The sequence below is a fragment of the Gordionus sp. m RMFG-2023 genome, chromosome 3, assembly GCF_954871325.1.
Source record: "Gordionus sp. m RMFG-2023 chromosome 3, tfGorSpeb1-WG-v2, whole genome shotgun sequence".
Classification (NCBI taxonomy): domain Eukaryota; kingdom Metazoa; phylum Nematomorpha; class Gordioida; order Chordodea; family Parachordodidae; genus Gordionus; species Gordionus sp. m RMFG-2023.
Window position 1 is genome coordinate 2,542,566 of NC_088777.1, and position 23,470 is coordinate 2,566,035.

At 30.0% G+C, this 23,470-nt stretch overlaps 1 protein-coding gene across 2 annotated transcripts; it reads right to left on the bottom strand.

Annotated features, from left to right (window-relative positions):
• Nucleotides 1–350: 350 nt before the first annotated feature.
• LOC135925633 (uncharacterized) lies at nucleotides 351–22,716 on the bottom strand. Of its 2 annotated transcripts, none has more exons than XM_065461011.1 (18): nucleotides 22,649–22,716; nucleotides 22,505–22,604; nucleotides 21,628–21,812; nucleotides 15,383–15,607; nucleotides 14,902–15,016; nucleotides 14,331–14,483; nucleotides 13,269–13,487; nucleotides 9,728–10,079; nucleotides 9,123–9,276; nucleotides 8,746–9,018; nucleotides 8,552–8,660; nucleotides 8,119–8,300; nucleotides 7,416–7,486; nucleotides 5,435–5,660; nucleotides 3,642–3,716; nucleotides 3,299–3,457; nucleotides 1,771–1,871; nucleotides 351–1,146 (listed from the first exon to the last, which is right to left on the bottom strand). In XM_065461011.1, exons 1-18 carry the CDS (start codon nucleotides 22,673–22,675, stop codon nucleotides 939–941), a joined length of 2,934 nt encoding a protein of 977 aa, XP_065317083.1. In that variant the 5' UTR covers nucleotides 22,676–22,716; the 3' UTR covers nucleotides 351–938. The 2 variants fall into 2 exon arrangements, with proteins under 2 accessions (XP_065317083.1, XP_065317082.1); XM_065461010.1 differs by having other exon boundaries at nucleotides 13,269–13,490.
• Nucleotides 22,717–23,470: the final 754 nt, after the last annotated feature.

The following is a 23,470-nucleotide window of genomic DNA, read 5'->3' on the forward strand; positions in this document are numbered from 1 at the left end:
AAATTACATCAGATTTAATGGTAGTCTATACTAACTAAAAGAGCCTATCCTAGACCATTTCTACTTAATATTTTTTTTCCTCGCTTTATAAATTTAATAGTAATATATAATATAAAAATATAAGATAAATCAAAATAATTTAAAATACAAAACAAATTTAAACTACTAATTATAAATCTTTTTTTTTAAAAAAAATAACTAATTCTTCTTTTATTTATTTATTTTTATTATAAAAGATTTTGATAATTTTAAAATACATTAATATTTAAAAAAAAAAAAAAAAATTATATGATGAACATAAAATCGTAAAAAAAAATCCCAATATTTACTATCGGGATTCATTTGAAAAAATGATTTTGGGATTGTAAAAAGGTGTAAATGTATAAAAAAACAAACTCCGCCAAATGATTCCAAGAAAAAAAAAAACTAGTTAGGGAAATTTATAGTGTTGTTAAACTAACTAACTAACTAACTTTAGTCATCTATAAAACAGAGTAGCCATATTTTTATACAAAAGTAATCGGATCAATCTTCAAGTCGAGACTCAACTTAGAGGTTTAATTCAATTTTTTAGGCTAAAAGCTTGGATAAGGCACATTGGAGATAATTAAAGTTAGGTAGTAACTTAACAACACTAGAAATTTGAGAAGGGAAAAAAAACATAAAAAACTTTTTCACATTGATTTCAAATAATATATATATATTTAAATTTATATTATTTTATTATAAATAATTAATTTAAATAAAAGAAAAACTGATGGTGGCAGAGATATTAAATTTTTTTTTCTCGTAGTATTTATTTCAAAATTTTTTCGCGAAATTTATCAGCGAAGAGGTCCTATTTAAATTTATATTATTTTATTATAAATAATTAATTTTAAATATAAAAGAAAAATTGCTGGGTGGGCAGAGATATATATATTTTTTTCTCGTAGTATTTATTTCAAAATTTTTTCGCGAAATTTATCAGCGAAGAGGTCCGTGTTGTTGTACAGTTGGCAAAATTTGAGGACATCTTCCAAATGTTTCTTCGAAACTTCCCAGAGATCCTGGGCTCGCGCGAAATCTTTGACCACGATGAGGTCATTTTCATCGACGATTGTCAGCTTGGAGAAGTATTTGGTGAACGCGGCTACCGAATCTTTCCTGCCAAATCATAAAAACGATAAATAAATAAAGAAATCATATATTTTTCTGAGATCTAAGCCAAAACCAAGTGGCGGCAATTCTGATAGAAAAGGAAATATTAAGATATTATGTGTGTATGGCCGGATGAGTATTATAAAGTTCTATATCCATTTTTTTTAGAAAATAAATATTTCTAGTAAGCACATTTTAAATGATACATATAAAAAGAGATTATTCAAAAATTTCAACATTTTTATAGATATATAAAAATGATGTAATTGCACTTTGAATACAAGTGGATATAGAACATTATAATACTCAATTGACGAACTAATGTCGTAATTATTTTGCCCGAATGTGAATTGTATTCAAAAATACGTATGGTTATGGTTAAAATTAATTTTCGGTTTTGGATTTTTAATTTTAAAAATATAAATAAAAAATATTATTTTTCTTGTGTAGTTAAACGGCTCTCAAAGTTTTATTTATTTTATGGTCGATTGATTTAAAATCCCTATTTTTTCATTGGTTCCTAAAAACTTTAAAAAAAACACACAAAACCAATTGAAAATAGGAAAGAGAGAATATTTTTAACGAATTAAATTGAGGAATCGTTTATTATTATTATTTTTAGGTTCTTACATGGTTAGATAGATTTCCTCGTCATTTGTAACCTTATATGATTGTTGCCTGGTCATTTTAACGCCCCATAATAGGATAGTAATATTGAGGCAAAAGATAAACTATTAATTAATACCAAAAAAATATATATAATATTATCGTATAAAAAAATTTATATACGTGTAAGGAAATTAAGGGATAAAATAAACAAACTTAAAATACAAGTCAAAAACTTGTGAATTCAAACAAAATTTTAAAGGTGGTGGAAAATTAATGTTTCGGCCTAGCATAGATATTTAACAGAAAATTAGTACATGTTAGATATTATGATATATAATTTTTCATAAATGGAAAAATAGTTGAAAATAATAACCGGGATTGATGCATTGATGCATCCAAAACCATATATGATCCCAGATCATCATCACAATAAAGCATTTTAATCAAAAAAAACAAAACCAAATCTATTCCACTCCTATAAAACTTAATTCCAAGCTTTATCCTCACAAAGAATGAGAACATTGTCTCGAACCCTTAGAAGATTAATCCCATCAGACTGCCATACTCGTAAAATTTCTAACAGCTTCGAAATCGTTCGATATATCTCGCATTATCTAAGATTGCAAGACAATACCTGATTTTTTCAAACGCAGCGCAGCCATTGGCTAGACCTTAACATTTTGCCTATAAGTCCCTTGATCTTGCTAGCAAAAAAATCACTGTAGAAGTAAATTAAGGAGAACTAATATTTACCCGTTGGCCTTCTAAATCGCGTTGTCACCCACTTTAAGAACAATGACAGTTAAGAGTAAAGAATCACACAAATGGTTTCCACCCCCCCCTCCAGAGTAAAACTAGTATCAATGAGACTTGATAACCCGCGACAATAAAATCTAATATAAGAGGATGCTCTCATATATGCTGAGTTGAATAAATTCGTCAAATATTAGCCAGCATCTCGGCATTTCTATCCATAATTGCGACATCAACATTTTTCGACTCTTCTTGCCCTTAGGGCAATGCATCACAACTAGAATCAAGGATCCCAACGATAGATATACCATACCTGGCTCTGTCCGAGGATGGCCTTAAAGATGGTTAAAGCAAATTATCTCAGAGTTTTGCAATGGGCCGTAGAAAGAGAGAGAATCTATATTACATGATCTGGCCAATATTTTATATCATAACTAACATGTAATACAAATTTTCGTAAAATCGATGTTAAACTATTATTAAGTTTTTATTACCCCACTTATAACCTTGGTTCACAGATCTTTTTGATTTATAAATTTGTTTAATTTAAAAGAGTTATCACTTACCTAACATATTGGCTATTATAAGCGTTTCAACCTAAATTTAACTATATATATATATTATTTTATTATGTATATTTTTTTATAAATTGTAAAAAATAAATTATTGCCTTTCTAATGATTACAAAACATATTTATTGACAAATTTGTTAGAAATAATTTTCAAAAAACACCCGAAAAATGTCAAAACGTAGAAATTTACTATTTGATAGACATTATATATGTATATATAAAACTTTATTAGACAAGTTGAATAGTACGGTTTGCGATTGGGCGGAATAAAATTCGTTCAGGGTTCTCAAAATGTTGGTCACGTGTGATTTACTAAATTTTTCTAAATTTTGGTCATCGACGATGTAGGAGAAAAGAGCGAGATTGACATTGGACAGTGCTCCCTAAATAAGAAGAGAAAAAATAAAAGAAGAAGAAATTGATATAATCTGTTGTATATATTTTATAATATGTTTATCTTTATTTTACTAATCTGAGATTAAATAAGATAATACATAATTATTTTTATTGATATAAACAAACCATAATTTGATTAATAAAATTAAATAATCGATTTTAATTGTAAACTTGATCCTTTAGGTTACATTTCGCTAATATGGAAGCGTTTCGTAAAATTTGTGTCATCAGATACAAGAAGCATTTCTTTAAATACGAAAATAAAAAAAATATAGGAAGTTAAGATTATAATATAGGTCTTATTATAAATAGAGCGGTCTGACGTTCGGCGACCGCCTCGCTTGGTGAAAGGGAATCGGGTTAATATTTCCAGATGGTTACGGAGATAAATTTCGTTTCGCTGTCAAAAACGAGCGAGGTTAAGTGCGGCAACGCAAACCGACTCGATGACGTTTTCGACGACTCCGTAAGGACAAAACTCCCTAAAATCGGCTCAGCCAGAGATAGGGAGATTACGTCCGTAAAGCACCACAGCTGTTGCGGTGTCCGGAGCGTCGTCGTGACTATATGTATAATTGGAATATAAAATCTACGGCATTTGGATTCCCCACGATTATAAATAATTTATTTAATCCACCCACCATAAAAAAGGGTATTTAGATGAAATGCGGAGAGGCATTTAAACGAAATACCCTTCAACATCGTCTACGATGGCCAATGGCATTGAATACAGCTGCTGACCCCAATGCGTGCGCACTTATATTTTAATAAATGAATCGTCAATCTAGGTTAGTATAAATGTCATCGATTCCACCAGCATGTGTAAAAAAACCTGCTCTGCAATTTAAAAAAAAAAAAAAAATTGCCATGAAACTTTTTCATCCATTTTCTGTATATATATTCTAAAAACAATTGGGGGCAAAATTGTCTAAAATTCATAGGGTGTATTCCTGGATTACATTTCAGAAAATATCAAAAGTTGGAAAAATAACGCAACGGGAAAAGCACAATGACGCTAACAAATATACTAAGAGCCCTTGCATCGAAACCTAGGTCCAACAAATTTTTTGTCTCCGAGTTGGAAAAAGTCAAGGTCAAAATCAGACCGAGTCCAGAAAATGGCTGCCGAATCTAACCAATCCGAGTTCGGTAGAATTCATTCATGGAATGGTCTAACGTATACACTTCAATCACAGATTTGGGGAACAATTTCTTTAGAGAATTCATAAACTTTGACTCTATTTAAAGGGTTAAAAAAACAAATGATCAGCTTAGAAATCTATCAGAGGAAGTTTTACCTTTATTTCATCAAAATTAAAGTTGGATTCGAAAGATGGAACCAAGACCTGGCGAATATGAAAGATTATATTTGTTGTAACTGTCAGCGGGTAATAGAAATTTCTGGATGTTCGAGAAAAAGTAACATTTCATGCATTTAAGTTATTTGCCTATTTTTATATAAAATCACGTGACTTGTTTATTTTTTTGTTTTTTTTTTAAAAAAAATCGCATGTTAATTTTTTGGCTTCAAAAATTGGTATAATAGATATTTAATGTGGTGATCACGTGATATAATTATTATAATAGGCTTTTTTAAAGGGTGTCGTTTCTGAAAAAATTTTTGTATTATGGAAATAAAATGATAATATACAAAACAACTTGCATTTATAATATTCGCTTCCCATAACTAAATAAATAATATGATAGGCCCAATGACATACTAATAAATACTACCTAGATCGTCAATCCAGTCATTTAAATATATCGCTGCAAATCAGCTGATGAAGCCATAGCAGCTTTAATTACCCAAGTAACGTGAGACACTAAAATGGCGTCACCAACTGATTTTAAGAGATGGTATACTAAAAATCAGTTTCGGGTTCAAGAGTGAAACTTTAAAAAACGAATTCCTCTAAAACATCTCATCCCACCAAAAAGCTAAATAAATAAAATTAAACGCTTACGACGTTCAGGTAAGGTATCAACCTCACGACCAAAGTTTTCCCTTTATTGACGCAAAGCATTTGGACGAATCGAAGGGAGGGGTTTAAATTTTTCGGGCCACCGGCGTTCTTTTCAATGTCCGATGTTTTATTAAGCGTTTTGTCGTCGTCGTCGTCGTCGTAATGCGGAAATATTTTTTGGAATATGGATATGATTTTTAATTCCCCCGTACTGTTTAAGATTGTCCTTTTTTGTTTTGTTTTCAGATATAAAATGGTTAGGTTAAAGGTAATGACATAAATTAATACCTAGACTAACGATGCAATTAGAGTACAATTAAAACAGCTGGGGACGCCATTTTGGTTATCCATATCATTATTAAAAATTTCCTACATTTGGCGCAAATTTTTAAAGAATAGCCTGATCATCGAGATAATAAGGAAGTAAGTTAATCAATTTAATAGTTGTTTTTAACATGAGAATGATTACTATATGGGTTACCAAAATGGCGGGTCCAGCTGATTTGCATTCAACGACGCTTTCAAATGCATTATTATGATTACATCGTCAGTCTAGGTATTATTATATGTCATTGGTTATAGGTTTTTAAAAATAAATTTCTTTGCTCATCATGGATTTAAATTAGTACTAAAAGGGTTTGGAGCGGAAAACAAGAACCGCTTAAAATTTAACAACCGAAACCCGCACTTAGTTCAGGTAAGAAAATCGGATTCTAAGTAACCCGGAAAAAAACTTTATATTGCGCGCAAATTGGGCGTTTTAAACGCTGCATTGCAAGGACCAATAACGCCTTTCAAATGGTCTCGTGAAAATTGATAAAATTATCGTTTGGCGTTAGTAACCATTTTAAAAAAAAAGGCAAACAGGTTTTCATTACCTTTTTTTTATTGTTCGTTTTGTAATATCATATAAAAATGTATTACAAATAACTTACTTATAATCCTAAAAAAGGAATATTTATAAATTAAAGAAAATAAGAAGGCAGACGATAATATAATTAGAAATCAAAGAAAATAAGGAGGCAGACGATAATAAAATTTTCAAAAGACAAAAATCATTTTTTTTTTAGAACTTATTTAAAAATTTTGAATCGACGGATATTAATAAAAAAAAGACGACCTCAATTTTAAACAAGGGACGCGTTACGTTTTTTTTATTTATGAATTACGGCAAAATGTAGAAGTTAAATTTGTGCGCATGCGCACTATAATAACGAAATATTTCGCGGCTTTCATTTTTTATTAAACTTTTTATTCAGGATTTAAAAGGCAACTTTCTCATCTTCCCGATAAAAAAAAATAATTAACCTCCATTTAAAAAATTTTTAACAAAATTCTCTAACATTTTATCAATTTTAATTTACTAATTATCTCATTTTCTTTTCTTCTTTATAATGATAATTTATTCAAAATGTAGTGCTATCAAGTGTCTCCCAATGACATATAATAATACCTAGACTTATGTAATCATAATAATGCATTTGAAAGCGTTGTTTGCAAATCAGCTGGGCCCACCATTTTGGTAACCAATATAGTAATTATACTCATGTTAAAAACTACTATTAAATTGATAACTTGCTTCCCTATTACCTCTATGATCAGGGAATTCTTTAATAAAGTTTGCGTCAGGCATAGAAATAAATTGGCCTTCTCGTTTAAAATGTTTAATAATGATACTAGCAACCAAAATGGCGTCCCCAGCTGTTTTACATTGATGTAGACTTTTAATAAATGCATCGTCAGTCGAGGTATTATTATATATCATTGGTGTCTTCATAATACAAACATAGGGGGAGGGATTACTTTTTTAAATAATTGATTAAATATATATGAAAAATAATGACCAAAAAAAATTTTTCTCCCAAAAATGTAAGTAGGAACCGAATTTCGAAGTAAAGAAAAATTCTACACAATGTCTGGAAACTCTAATACCAGCTCACCCACCCCACCTCCTAAATTTTAGAGCATTTTATATATAAACTTGGTTTGTCCTCGTGATAAGGCTATCAATTTTCTCTGGGGATCGTCTATATCGAGCAGTTCGGAATAGAGCTATATTATCATATTTAAAAAAAATTGAATATAATTTTATTTTTTTAGTATAGTTATCGGTCGATACTTTTAAGATAAAAGATACTCACAAAATTAAATATTAACCCTCAAAAAATTATATCGATTCTACATTAGAATAATGTCTATTTTTTTAACAAAAAATATATATTTAAAAAGTTAATCAATTTTATCTGTAAGGAGGGAGATTAAAATAATTTAAAAGAAAGGCATTGTGAATTGTAGGTAACGATTACGCAAAAGGTATAGTAAAAAGTATATAACATTGAGATTTATATAATTCTCGTAAAATGCGTAAAAATTATTATTATAGAGAAATAAATGTGTCATTTAATAAAATTTGTTTGCGGATTACATTCAACAGGAATCGTGGAAAAACTTATAAAATTCAAAGAGCGAAAGGAAATGTAGGTAATCAAATAAGGATTGGCCTAAATCCTGAATCTGGCAAAAGAAGAAGAACAGGCAAACATTATGAACAATAATCCAAAATCGGTTTTATGGAAGAAGAATTTTTTTTTACAATACATAATAAAAATATTTTAAAAAAAATCATTAGTTAGCCCGAATATATAATACGAAGAGGAATATAGTTTAAAAAAATATATATATACATTTTCGATGAAAAGTAGCAATTGGCGATATTTGACGATATTCATTTTGAATCCAGCCAAGTCTGTAGGAGTATCACTGTTCGCAGTTTTGGCGGTCTTAGCGAGATTCTTGCGCGATTCGATATCCAGTAATACGTGGGGTTGGTGTATAGTGGCGAACGATTGTTTGCCAAACGAATGATCTTGAGAGAAGGTTAAAATTTTGAGGGAATATATTTTTTTTTAAAATTATTTTTCCTTATTCAAAAACATATGATTCATGTCAATCAATTATCAATAATTAACGTATATTTGATTTAGAAATTATAATCATGAATTTCTTAGATAAAGACCCTTGGTGGAGGGAGTAAAGATGGACGATTGAACCTAATGCACTACACTTGTCAGGTGCTAACAAGATTTCTAAAATTTTACTTTTTTAAAAAAGTATTACCGCCATTTTTCTGGTCCCCGCCAATTATTTGATTATTTGAATCTTTATCGATTCTTTGCCGCTCTTCGTTTCTCGCGGGTAGGCTGATCTCATTTTCTAAAACTTTAGCCTATTTTAAAAAATGTTATATTCAATCAGTACAGAATTTATACATTCTATTTCACCTAAAATTTCGTAAAATCATATTCATTTACTTTTTCCTCTTTTCCGCCCGCGTTTGTTAGGACCCCGCTTTTATCGTCGCTATTTATCTCCGCGCTTTCGGTGGGGGCGATTTGTTGCCTGTTGTTGTGGAAGATGTCGACATCCTTTGAAGGAACTATGAACTTGGATATGTCGAACAGCAGGAGATCCTTTTGCTCATTCGGTCCCATCTGGCAGTGGTCCATATAGGGCGACTCATTTCGAGTGGGGCACGTGAAGACAACGTCCTTCTCTTTAGTTAGCATATGCTTCATCGTACTCATCTTTTTATTTTTGAATGTTAATTTTTTTTAGTTTTATTTTTTTCCTCATTTCCTCATTTTTTTTTCAAAATCTTTTTTTATTTATTTATAAAACATAACATTACTGCGTAATAGTAATCCTCTAGGTAAGGGTTATCGCATTGCAACTGGAAAAGCTGTATCTTCAGGATCAAGTTCTTCTCCTTTTTGCTCATCAGGTCAGCGTAAGGGTCAGCCCGATTATTTTCGACATTTCTGGATCTGGAGTCAGATTTAAGTCTTTGGGTATAAGTTGTGTAAACAAAATATAAAATAAATATCCTTCATTTAAAAAAAAAAAATAATAATATTCGGGAAGAAATTTCCAAGAAACTATCAAAATAATTCAAAAGGATTTATGGAAAAATAGGTGGAAACTGAATAATGAGCAGGCCAATTCCCAACAATGAGAGATATCAGAAAGATCTCATAAAAAAAATAACGGTTAATATTTAGGTCTTGCTTCTAAAATTAATGTATAAGTCCAAAAAACGTAAGAATTTCTATGGGGGTATTAATAATTTTCAGGGATTATACACGAAATAGGATTAAATGGAATAATAACATATTTGTACAGGTTATAAGGTTTACAGTAAACTGATCCAAAAACACTATTAAGAATGTTATTAAACTGAACAACAAGCAAATGGGAATAGGGATTCTTTTTTTATGATGCTGCACAACTACTAACCTCGGCCTGAGACTCCTATCTTCTCTTCCAAATTGATCATTCCGAAATCTTTGACCATTTATATGATTAACGGTTCTGGCGGAATTTTGGCTTTTGACAGGGTTGTAATTGTTATGAGTATCGTGATCTGCCCTAGAAGAAATTTTATTAGGTTCCGGGGTAGATTTGCGCAAAGGGTACTCGATAGCTATGATTTCGTTTTGGTCATTCGCCGGGTCCCGGAAATTTTTAGAGCAATTTTTGTCCCCCTGCGGACGTTTGTGGAGAGGGAAGACGGGCCAACCACTGGTGACGTCTTTAAAATTCCTAGATCGATAATTGGCAGAGTTTTCATCTTCTTGTTTATTTAGCCCTTGTTTTGATTATATAAATTTACATAAGATATCATGTATCATAGTTTTGGATTGGCAAAAATAATGATAATTTTAAAATATCGATTATCTGATCAAATCATGATACTTTATAATTTATTTATATTAATTATCGTTTTTTCTCCCATTAACACTTATTTAACACATAAAAAATTATGATTATTTTAATTTTATAACTAATATTTTTTTATATAAAACCTGAATTAATCAAAAAATAATAATTTGTAGATTAATATAATGTATAGCATTATATTAAATTATTTAATTAATTAGATAAAGCAATTAAAATTTATATGCAAAATAAGGTAAAAAAAAACCAATAATTATTAAAAAATGGAAATAAATTGGTTTAAAATTTAAATCGTAATGTTAATTCAAATAAATAATTAAAAAATCGTCGATTTATTTAAATCGTGATTATTATTCGATTTTAATCAATACCGACATACTATATCAAACATTGGGTTAAATAAATAAAATCATGTTTGCCGGGAAATCTTTTTGAAAAGTAATTATACGGGATCGGGTCCAGAGTTGTTAAAGTAGCGCGCTAATTTCTTTGGTAGCAATAGCTAATAGCGGCTACTTTTTTAGTAATTATTTAATTTTTTAGCGCACTTTTTTTAAAAGTAGCTAAGTAGCCGCTACTTCGCTACTTTTAAAAAATATAATGAAGGTAAGTGTAAACATGAAAATTTAAATATAATATCATAATTAATTATAATTTTTATGATTTATTATTTAATTTTGAAATTAATGATTTATTATTTAATTTTGAAATGAAAATATAATTCAATTTGTAATTTATCTTTTCATTTGTATTATAAACCGAAATCACGTGTTAATAATTTAAAATGTCATCGCCTATGGATATCCAAATCGTTGAAAGTGATTCAGACCATGATATTAATGAAATAGAAGATACCATGGAAGAAAATGTTCTTAATAGCTATAATACAAATTTTCCATTCCCTAGATTTAAATTTTTTTAAAATAAATATATAACCAAAACTGGTTTCAAATTTATATGTTTAAAATGTAAAAAAAATATTTCCTAAAATCAATCCAGTAGCTATAACCTCAAGAAACACCTAAAGGTAAATTGCCATTTCTACATTCTAATAATATTTATTTTATAAGATTGTTCATGAGTTTTAAGGAAATGGAGAAACATCTAAATAATTTTGGTAAATATCTAAATATTTTGGTAGCGACTCTACATCCAAAAAGACTAATTCATATCATACCAAATTAATTAATAATGCAAATGACAATATTTCTCAGAAAATGGCTGATAAAGTTATGTTGATTTTATAATTTATACAGTTCAGCCAATGTCCTTAGTTGATAATCCATCATTTACCATGATGATTAAAACTCTATCCCCTGGTACAACAATTTTATGCCGCCAGACACTAATGAATAAAATAGCAGATACCTTTAAATGATGAAAGATGCTCTAATAGTAGAGTTATCAGAGATATCAATGTACCATGGGTGATAGTTGAACACATAACAGAAGGTAAAAACTTATTTATATTTATAAATGATCTGATTAAATATTTTTGAGCTTATTTGGGAATCACAGGCCATTGGCTAGACCCTCGAACTTTAAAAAGAATCTGTGGCATTAGCCCTCAAAATGATAATAGGATGCCAGACATACGATGTTTTGCAAATAAAATTTTTGATAATCTATCTTATATTAAAAATATGTATATAAGATTAAATACGCCCTTACCCTCAAGTGCTAGTGTCAAGAGATTATTTAAGGCAAAACTTAAACTTTCTGATCGTCGCTCTAGACTTGGGGATGATGATATTGAAATGATTTTATTATTAAATGCAACAAATTACCACAAATATTTATTTTTATTACATAATTTTTTTTATAATCAAAACTAATTATTTATAAATGTTGATTTTTATATATTTACTATACAATAACATTATAAGCAAAAAATAAATAATTTGTTTGTAAATTTTTTTTATAGAAAGTAGCTTAAAAAGTAGCTAAAGCTACTTTTAAAAAATAGTAGCTAATAGCGAGCTACTTTTTTTGACAAATAGCGATAGAGGTAGCGTGCTACTTTTAAAAGTAGCGTTTAACAACTCTGATCGGGTCTATAAAATTACAAATCGAATCCATTAATTAGTATTCGTATTTTATTCCAATTTTCGAATACCGATATCATCATATCGATTACGGATAATTAGTTTTGGAGAGTTATAATTTGTGATTAGAGATGATAATATTGCAAATGATAAAGATATAAAAAAATAATTCAATAAAAAGCAGCTGTTGGACAAACGCGCATGTACTTTAGATCCAATGGACTCTGGCATGAAGCAAAAAAAAATGAACAGGAAATTGGTTAGAAAAGTAAGTGCTGAATATGTTTTGAACAGATACTAGGAGTAATCATTATTTTTTACATATATATAATATTTCTTTCATTCTTTATTTTCCTTTTTATTTAATTATTTATTATTTTCTCTAATTTAATACATTGGCTATTTTTTTTCAAATAAAAATAAAAATTCAAATACATTTCACAATAAATTTGAAGATTTTTTTTCCAAAGGAAAATATTTTAAATCCATGCTTTTTTGTACGAAATAAACAAAAAAGATTTTTTTTAAAAAATAGTAAATAACGTCCGATAATCTATAGGAGGCTATAGCCATTTATTGATTGGACGCGAACCGGTTTTGCAAATATTTAATAAAATGTCGGTATCGTTACCGGTTTTTTGTGAATACGGGTATTGGAAACAGCTGTTTTATGAATAACAGTGCGGATATCCTTTGGCTTTAGGTAATATCGGTAGGTTTCGGTGTATCAGATCAGGTTTGCGAATTTCGCCAAGTATCGGATCGAATCGGTAAAATGTGGTCCTAATATATAAAAAAAATTAGCAAAAACTAAGCTTACTTACTTTTTCCATATTTTTCAACATTGACGTCAATCATTTTCGAACTTTTGGAAGTGATAATAATGGCGTCAGTGCTTAAAAGAAAAGTTAAGCACCATTTTCTAGTTATTATTTTTTTTATCGAGCCCAAGTCTGGCTCAATGCCTAAATTTTTATTGGCTCAAGCCTGACTTCCGGTTTACTTTCGCTTAGACTAGTTAAGGCTCTAATATGAACATCAATTATTGAAGAAACTTGAATGATGATCTGTATCATATGTTCTCCCAGCTCTTTGGCTGTCTCTCGTATTTCCGATGTTGTTTTTACCGGTACCACTATCTTTATTAATGTAAGGGGGAAAGAGGCTTGAAGACTTTCCAGAATTGAAAGACATTTCAGAATTGGAAGTCTTTTGAGGATGGATAGCACCAAAAATCTCCGAAAATAGGCCATTCAGGTTAGCAAGGTTCGTAGCTACTTTGTGGGCCAAAAATTTTTTTTTTTAAATATAATTATAATCTAAATAATGCTTGAGTAAGTAAACGTTTTTATAGTTTTCCCAGAAAGGAGGGAAAGCACAGAGCCTTCTCTTAATCTTTCTTAGACGCTTCTAAGCCCCCAAGCGTTACTGATCCCAACATCCTCTTATAAAATTAAAATTTGGATTTCTTTATTTTCCTCATGGCTGGAACAATAACAACTCACGGAGTTCCTCAAGGAGCTGGGAAGCTAAAAGCTATACTGAAAATACTAACTTTGCTTACTCTAGAGAAAAAAGGTCCCGTAGTCAAATGCCCTTTGCTAACTGTATTAACCTGAATTCACAATTAGAGTGAATTCGTCGGCTAAGTATATCAAAATACACAAAAAAATCAGCATATTTTGTGTACATCACCGTGAAATCGTGTTACCCGTGAATGCAGGACAACCCCTCATTCACAGTTAACGCAAATTCCAAGATGGAGAATACAAAAATTACAGCGTATTTTTGTATAATTCGCCGCAAATTCCCGCTAACTATGAATGAGAGGGTTGTTCGAGCAAACGAAAATGTTTGCCGGCGCTCAAGAGAGGCGGTAAAATTACCCTAGTGGTTAACACGTCCTAACAAAGACCAGAGTTAGATTTGATTAAAAATTTTAATTTTTTTAAAAAAATATTTTTAAATGACAACTAATACCCCAAAAACAGGATTAATTATATGTTCTAGAAGAAAAAAAATGGTCTTATATCATGTCGGAATCTAAAAAGAATTTACAAGAACTTCTTACTAGGTGAAAATGCCAAAGGAAATGACTAGTCATAAAAAAAGAAAACCCTTTTCATTCCTAGGCGTTAACCGAGCTGTCATCTCGAGGGCAGACTTGGGTTGAGGCGGCTGCGCGGTGGTAGTAATATTGATAGGTGGAAACATGGGAAAATTTGATGAAAAAGAAAACGCGTCGGGCTCTTTTGAGACATCCTTTGAAGCTGAAACATAAATATGACGTGAAAATATTAAGCAACCATTTTTTTCCGATTGATAACAATCAAAATTTGGCGAAGGCTAGTAGCGGATTTTAGGTTAAACCCTAAATTCTAAGATCGCATTGGGTAACTGTTCTAAATTACCACCAGCACCGAAACGCAAAGACCAGTCGGTACGGTCCGTTCTCACTGTAAAACGACCCTAATCCTTTACTTCCACCGAAGGATGCATAATACAAACCATTTTAATGATTTTTATTTTTTTTTTAGTGGGAAGAAAAAAAAAGAAGTTCTCCAATACAAACAATAAGACCATATTTTTTTTCTCTTCCATTTAAAAATAAAATATTCAATGTTTGTACGAAAGAATGAAAGAAAGAATGAGAGAAGAAAAAATTAACAAAAGAAAACATATTTTTACATAATCCGGAGGCTTCGATCATAAATTTTTCGTAAAACGATTGGAGTTTCGAAAGTTCGGAATTTACGAAGAAAGAATCGGCGGGAGTCGTAGAACTTTTGTAGGTTGACCGCGCCTTTAAAATGTAACGATTTTAGTTGGTTAGTAAAAAAAATGTATCGGTTTAAATTTAAGCAAAAAAGTAACTTTCAAGGTATCCAATGGGATCCCTCCTTATTCCAACATGATTCTCAAGTATCAGGACGTAATTAATTACATATCACTAGGTGGGAAAGGGAAGGATTTAGGATGGACAGAAATGGCTTAAAATATTTTCCGAGATCTCGCCTTAAGATATCTTATGATTAAGAATTAGAACCTCCCTTTTAAAATTCAGGATTCAGAATTGGTTCTAAAGAAAGGTGTATGTATTATTTCAGAAGGTTTACACAGGTCCAACCCAGAGGCCGGGATTTGCTAATATCTATATTAAATGTATTACTAGAGTGGTATAGGGATCAGGTTTCGAAACATCGTCGAGAGACGATTCGGATATAAGAATCGCGGGGTCTCGCATTCCGTCGTCGACATTAGCGATGCCTGTCCACGGGTCACTCCCATTCGCCGGGTCTAGAATTTCTGGGGTACGCGAGTAAGCGGGAGGTAGAGACGTTTTTTTGTCGTAATCGTCCAATACGAAGGATGTAACGTTTGCTATCAGATCTTCCTGAAAATATTTGCCAGACGTTCATTAAAAATGTATAAGCAATACAGATATATATAACACGTACTGACAAAACACGTCGTATTCCTTAGAGCCTTAAACTCCCCCCGAGGTTAAATTTAAATTAAATATCTATACAGCCACGCCCGATAGTTCGTGCCAAAACACGTATACACTTAACTGACCAGGATGATCACTTCACCCAATTATCGATAAATTTAAAAAAATTCCTATAAAAACGTTTAACAAGCGAAATATAAATATGGTATTATGATATTAAGTTGAGGCTTGGGTAATACGTATCACCGTGAATCAGTTAGTAGCGCCATTTTCGTTTCCCATACGCGAAAATTGTAATTAAAATTTTACGAAATCCTTTAAAAAAAAAGATTTCCACCTATTCATAAAAGATTCTTATAATTATAATGGAGATGAAAAATGGCCACCCCCAGTTCATTCGTATTAGAAGATGCTTCAATGCATTCTAGTCAAGGTAAAAATAATAACTGAAATTTGAATTTGTCATATTTATTAAAGTAAATAATCTAGTTCAGTTTCTCTTTTAGCCATTTGATGAGAGCAAAAAGGGGGAATGAATTTAAATAATATAGAAAAGAAGTATTCTACCCTAAATTAATCATAACCGGATCATCACCGTATAACTTTATTTTCTAAAATCAGTTACATTTCGATACAAAATAAGGGTTGGTTATCAACAAAATTGTCTGTAATTTAATATAAGATTGGCATTCGAAAACGTGCCGGAATACATTTCGGGTATAGTTGAAAAAATAACGCATTTGCCGGAAAGAGATAAAAATGCCAAATCCACGCGGAATAGAGGATACACAAAAAATAGGTTCGAATTTATGATAAATACTTATTCAGGTACATGTCCAAATTAAATCATTTAGAGCGTTTATTAATATAGTTTATAAAAAAATGAGGCGCAATTTGACGACGCCAAATTAGCCTTATGAAACTTTAAAAAAAAATCTGCTTTTAGAAATTGGTATTCCAGCTGGCTTTTTAATACAATTAAGGGTACAGAGACCTGCGGGCCCGGCACTAAGACCGAGACCCGTATTTAATTTTTTTTTAAATATCCGGTCCGGGCTCGAAAATATAAAAATCCGGGCCGTGCCGTGCAAAATAATCTAAATGAGTGTTTGTTTGCAAAAAAAAAAAGAGGCATAGTTTTTTAAAAAAAAATTCTTTATTTATCCAGCCTAGATAATAATTATTCTATATAACTTTTCCTTTCTTTTTTTTTCTTTCTGCTAGCTTTGTTTGCTTCAATATTAGTGGATGATACCCTTTCCACCTTTGTGATTGGATAGAGAGATAAAATTTAGATTTTCGAGTTCGACTAAATTCGGAATAAATTATAGGTCAGTTAGTTTTCAATTAGTCATTATTGTTATTTTTTTTTTAGTTTGAAAATATTTATAAGTTTTAACCAAATAAATTTAATTAATTGACCTATTATTACCGTTATAATATATCTATAAAATATAAATCTGTTTTTTTTTAAAGTAAAAAAATTTAGAGTTATTATATTTATTGGGTATTTATAGAACGAGTAATTTAAATCGCTGGTAAAATATTAGAAGACCTAACGTGCCCCAGCCCAAAATCCCGGGCTGCGCGGACGGGTTTAAACAATTTGGCGGGTAGCGGCGAAGAGCCGGGACTAAATAACCCCCATAACCACCCAATGCAGACCTCCACACTAAGTGTGACAGCCCATAGTTATCGTGTCTTCTCTTTAACGCTCGCCGATCGAATTAGCATTAAGATGGTAAAACTCGACAACTGGTTCGAACATTATATTATTATTTTTTAAAATAAAAAACCCCCCATCGGAAATGAATTATATACATAAAAATAATATTGTCATTATTAATAATATTCGGGTTAAGCGGGATATAATTTCCCCTATTAAAAATTGAGGTTTTACAAGGCCATTCGCGTTTCCGCATGTTTTCACTAAAAACGAAATGTTAGAGCAAAAAAGTCATAAATACTAAAGGCTATACATAATATTTAATAGTTCCTTATTTTATGCTTTGCTTTGTTCCGAGTCTAAATAAGGGGGTTGTCTTGCGAGACTTTTTACAACAAAAATTCGGTCTTGGTCTTCTAGTTTCGGTCCTTGGACCTTAACTAAGCTATAGCTTATCCACCTACCCCCAAAAATGGAGAGTATAAAAAACATGTAATATGATTCCATTTGATTTGATTATAAAAGGTAAATAAAAAACTTTTTATATATTAAAAAGGAATGAAATTAAAGAATACGTTTGCTGGAGACTAGACTTAATGATAGAATAGGAATGGAAAAGAATAATCAATTATTTTAAAAACATATGATTTTATGAACAGGAAATTAGAATTTAAACGATAATTTTAAACACAAATTAAATGCGTGAGAGAGTGACATTTACCAATTTTTTAAATTTATTTTTTAAAATATATAATATTATAATTTAATTTGGTTTTTTTTACATCATTATAACAAGAAATTTAAAAAAAAAAATTAAATCGATAATTAAGGAAATAATTAAGAATCTTTGGGACCGGAAATGCCGAGAACACTTCCATAAACTTTATAGGAACCTAAGGAGCCATTTTGAAAAATATTCCTGAATCGACTCTAACAAAAAAAAGGTGAAAGCTATACATGTGGCCTGCATCGGGCCGAAATTTTTTTTTAAGCCTGCCATGGCGCGCGAAATTATTTGTCCCGAAAATAAAAATTATTTGTCCCCTCCTACTTCCGTCCCAAATTTATTTAGGATTGGGGCCTTGCTTCTTCCAATATTTTTTTTTTAAAAAATATATCGATTTATTTGACAAAATTGTATCGATTTCTTATTAACGCAGCTTGGGATCAGAAGCGGATATCGTCAGAACAGGATCAATTCTGAGACCGGAAATGCTTTATCGTTACTAATTCGTAGGAAACAAGATAAAAAAAAAATTCAGAACATGAAATATTTTTTTTTAGATTTTTTAATCCAGGTTTCAGAATCGCTTTTTAGATATCCAAAATGGTTGACAAGGAAATGCAAAACGGGGTTTGGGAATCCGTTCAGAAAATTTTGAACTCTATTTGGCGATAATTTTGATAATAGGAACTTAGTGGAAGCCAAATTTTCTGAAAATGGCCCGAACCTGTCCCGAGTCCATATAACCCCGGGTTAAATGGGTTGTTCACCTGTGGTCTCAAAGGTCCATGAACCCTGATTTTCGTTCACACCCCTCGCAAATACTTGTCATTAGCACCCGCCCGCGTTCGTTAATTTAGGCGAAACAGCCTTTATATGAGCCCCACGACCAAAAATTGATTTAAATGGAGATAGAAGCGTGGTTCAAAACGAATCAAGAGCTTTGAGCATAAGATCGGTCAGTTTCTGCACCGGCCTATACTTTAAATCTTAACCAATATTAAATACTAAAAATTCCTTGACAAGGGACGTATGAATTAAAGCCTCTTAGTGTGTCAATGTATAAGTCAGTATTCATTTTGTAATCGAATAAATTTGTATTTTAAGCATGGGGTTCTTTTGTCATAGGGTTTGAGGGGGATCTGTAATATACTATAATCATAAAATTTGAAGGGCCAATTCAATGAAAGGGTCTTATTATCTTATGTAATGAATGACTTAGGCAGGCTATGTATCATTATAATGTCTATCCCATTAGTATATTTTAGAAGTTACTTTTGAAAAGTAACTAGTTATATAAGATGCATTTTTTTTAAAAAATAGCTCGTTACAGCTATATTTTAAAAGTAAATCTTATTTTGTAAATTTTTTAGACAATTATAAATATTTTATTATACAAAATAATTTTTGCAATCTACAAATTTTAATCAAAAGAATTTAAATGAAAATGCAATTAACTCAATAAAGGTTCCGTCGCTTGTCTAAAATCAAGCCTTCATGATGACGATTTCAGTTTTTCACAATGTGAACCGAGGATCGGTTACGAGTTCTAGAAACCATACCCTCCAACAATCTAGGTTTTCTCCTTTCCGCAGATAAGCTAAGAGTTTCTATTGGATTACGACTCAAGTGCGAAATTGTTTTACCTTACTAAATGCAAACATTGTGAAACCAAGTGTAGATGGCAAGGGTAGATATTGCCTCCGTTGTCGCTGGCCGTTTCTCACGCTATACCAGGACATTGTTTTGCTAGCACTTAAATCGGGTGAGCATTTCCTCTAGACTCGAACCAACTGGAATATTCAGAAAGACCATCCAGATGGATAATCCTCAAATCCTTTGTTTAGGGTCAAGCTTCTGGTTTATGACTTCACCTGCATAATCCAAACGCACCATCCAACCAAAAGGTCAATGCTATTGCCTTGCAGAAACGCGGAAAATCACGAAATACAGCTCATCGATTCTCCTTACTCATTCATACCAATAGTCTGCTTCATTCTATCCACTTTAGGTGGCAACAAAGAATTAGGGAGACGGATTCGTGGAAAGACAGATCAACCCAAGGAAGCTTTTTTTTTAAGTAAAGTTGCTACCGCATTCGCTCGAACTACCTAGGTTATTTTTTCTTCCATCCAATCATCTTTCATGGCCCTCTTTATTACAATTGGGTATTGGCTAAATGTCGGGCTCAATCTTCAGGCAGTTGCCAAGAGAAAATCCGTTAAACATTAAAGCGCTTTAATTTTCATAAATTTCTTCCAAATTTGAGATGCCATCTTTTCAAGGAAAACTCCGAGGCCAAAGTGATCGTTTTTGGCTAAAAACTTGTTTTGTCGATTCCGGCTAGAAATTCGATTTACTCAACTATACTCTTTACATATTATTTTCTACCTCTTTCTAGTTTCTCATCCTTTATCTCTCCTTAATTATAATTTTATATTTCTCGCCTTTATATAAATTTTCGTCTTCAATAAAAAATCGTTATATAATTTTCTCTTTTTCATAATACCATTTTTATATCAGTTATATTTACTTAAAATAAAGTTAAACAATTGAATTGAACAAAAAAAATAAAAAATTAAAAGAAATAATTGAATGAAACAAAAAAAATTAAAAGAAATGATTGTACTAACAAAAAAAAATAACTTAGTAAAAAAAATAGATAAATAACATAATTAATTAATTAATTTTCAAAAAAATTTGGGATTCCTAATTAAATTTTGACAATAAACTATTTTTCAAAAGTGGTATCTAAAGGGTGTTATATACAAAACTTCCCAGGACTAAAACAAACGTTCAAATTTTTCAAAAGTGTGTGTCTAAAAAGGCAATGAATACAAAAGTTGGCTAAAAAGGCATTAAACACAAAATAAGCTGACCTAGACTAATCAAAATCTCTACAAGAAACGCTAAGTTGTAAGTGAGAGGTATTTATTTTTAAATAAGGATTAATTTTTCAATATTGGAAATCATCATAACAAGATAATAAAAAACTGGTAATTTTTTATTAGTTTTTCTAATTTTTTTTTCATTTTGCAAAAAAATGTAATAACAAAACTCTCACGTTTTATTTATAACATTTATAATTATCGGATCCATATAAAAATTTATAAGCAACTTATATTCTTCTTGAAAAAAAGATACTAAAAAACGTCCATAAATGTCAATAGATAGAAAATACTATCCAATCAAATCAAAGCCAAGATTCATAAGGAATTTATTATCTTGAAGCAGATTAAGATATAAAATAAAATAGTTCAATCCTTGTATTTTTCATTTTTTTTTAATAAAATTTTATATAAGTTCTTCTTTCTTTCTCTCTTTCTTTTTTTTCTTCTTTTCTTTAATTTGAAAAACATTCTTCATCGCATTTTTCTTATTTTTAAATGTTTTTAAATTTATAAACTGAAGACTTTGTAAAATTGGAATCGAGTCAAGTTCTGCTCTCAAACAGAACCTTAAAAAAATCAATGCTGAACATAGCTCTAATAGAAAATCATTCATTATAAAACAGAGTTGGGGTACTACTAATACTTTCTTACATTCTTATCTTATAGTAGATATAAATATAACCTCAAAATTTTCATCGTAGTCAAAGTGGGAAGCGACAACATTAGTACCATATTCCTCCTGCACTTTCCCTGGTGGTGCTTCATTGAAATCTGTCAAAAAATTAGTATCATGGGGTAGGGAATTTTGATTGTCTTTTGCCAAGCTAAAATATTTTTCGTGCCATTCTTCATTCCACTCTTTGAGCCCTTTTGTAAATTATAATAAAAAATTTTGATATACTTTATAAAACATATAATGAATAACAAATAATAGGATAGGTCTACTATATTCTTGCCCATTAATCTTTATATATTATCTAATAAGAAAATCGCTGTGACTTCCTAAATTTTTACATCTTTTTAGGGCCTTATCTTCATTTTTAAACTGTTCCTTCCTTTCAGGTCTAGGCCTGAAAATTAAAAAACTTCCCTGAGATTATCTCATTTTTCCTTGTTTAATATTGGGAAATTGCCCAACTTTGAACCAAACAAGATTGCTTGAAGTTTCTCCCTCTTAACTTAGTTCCTTTATCAGCATGACAATAGGCTATAGACTAGGCTCCTATGTCTATCCAATAAGTTTAAAGGGTGTGGGAAAGATTCTGACCCTATAGATCAACATGGTCTAATCTGTTTATATTGTAATGGATGGTTCAATCACTCTTTCCTATTTTTTTAAATAATACTGTTTTTATATTTGTAGTTTTAAATATTATGTTATTTAATAAAATTTATAAATAAACTATTAATTCTTTAAAAAAAATTTAATTGGTGCACTATAATATTATTCCATTAAAATTTAATTATGCATATTTTATATATAGGATAATAAAATATAATTAAAAATTAGCAATCTTCAAAATTAAATATTTATATTAATATCTTTTATCTATCAATACCTTCATCATCAAAGGTCTCATCATTCATATAATCAATTTCTTCATCATTTAAATTTAGAAACTCTTCTTCAAAAGTATTTTGAGAACCCAAACCTAATACCTAAATCATTATAATAGCATATGATTATAGAGGTACTAATTTACATTAATATTTTTAAGTTTTTTCATCATATTTGCAAAAAAAAATATATTTGCATTTTACGGATAACTGATGAAATGTTAGATAATATAGATTTTATTAGTGACACTTAGCAATACCTAAAATATTTTAATAAATTTTAGATGACAATCATTGCCAAATTTAGCTTGCAAAAACATTTTGCAAGATTTAAATATTATTTAAGGTTTTTATAATTGTCGATCCAATTCCTAAGCATTCACTGCTCTCTTAGGGTAACATGCACCACCATTTTTTTTAAAGTTTATTTTAAATACTTTTTATATAAAATTTATATAAATATATTTTTTCATATAATTTTTTATATATTATTATTTCACTTTTTCAAATATTTAATTTTAATATCGTTGATATTGTATTTTATTTTAAAATCGAAACCCCTTTTAATTTGAAACCATTTTTTAAATGAAATTAAAATTTCAAAAAAAAAATTTTCTTGATTATTTAAATAATATTTCTAGATTTGTTAAATTTTAGGAATATTTAAAACTTTGTTTAAAAAATTTGTATCATCTTAATTTTTTTATCTGTGTATTTAAAAATATATAGAAATAGAACATTTAAAAAAAGAAAATTATAAAAAATTATAAAAAAGGCTTCAAGTAAAGATTTCTAAAACTAAGAATATTAAAATCTAGATTTTAAATTTTATTTTAAGTGTTAATAGTTATTTCCATGACAAAGTTCATTTATGTTGATTTAATTTTTATGATATAAAACAACAGATCTTTTCTTAGAGTCAGAGGTGGAATAGAACTATGAGGTCCAAGCTAAGAACTGATAGGGGT

Excerpts from the sequence above, each read along its gene's own strand:
- LOC135925633 (XM_065461010.1), bottom strand. The coding sequence starts at position 22,675 with ATGATGAAAAAACTTAAAAATATTAAT. Across the intron at positions 21,813-22,504 it reads TGAGACCTTTGATGATGAAG|GGCTCAAAGAGTGGAATGAA; the intron begins GTATTGATAGAT and ends AATTTACAAAAG. Across the intron at positions 15,017-15,382 it reads CTGATCCCTATACCACTCTA|GCGCGGTCAACCTACAAAAG; the intron begins GTAATACATTTA and ends TACATTTTAAAG.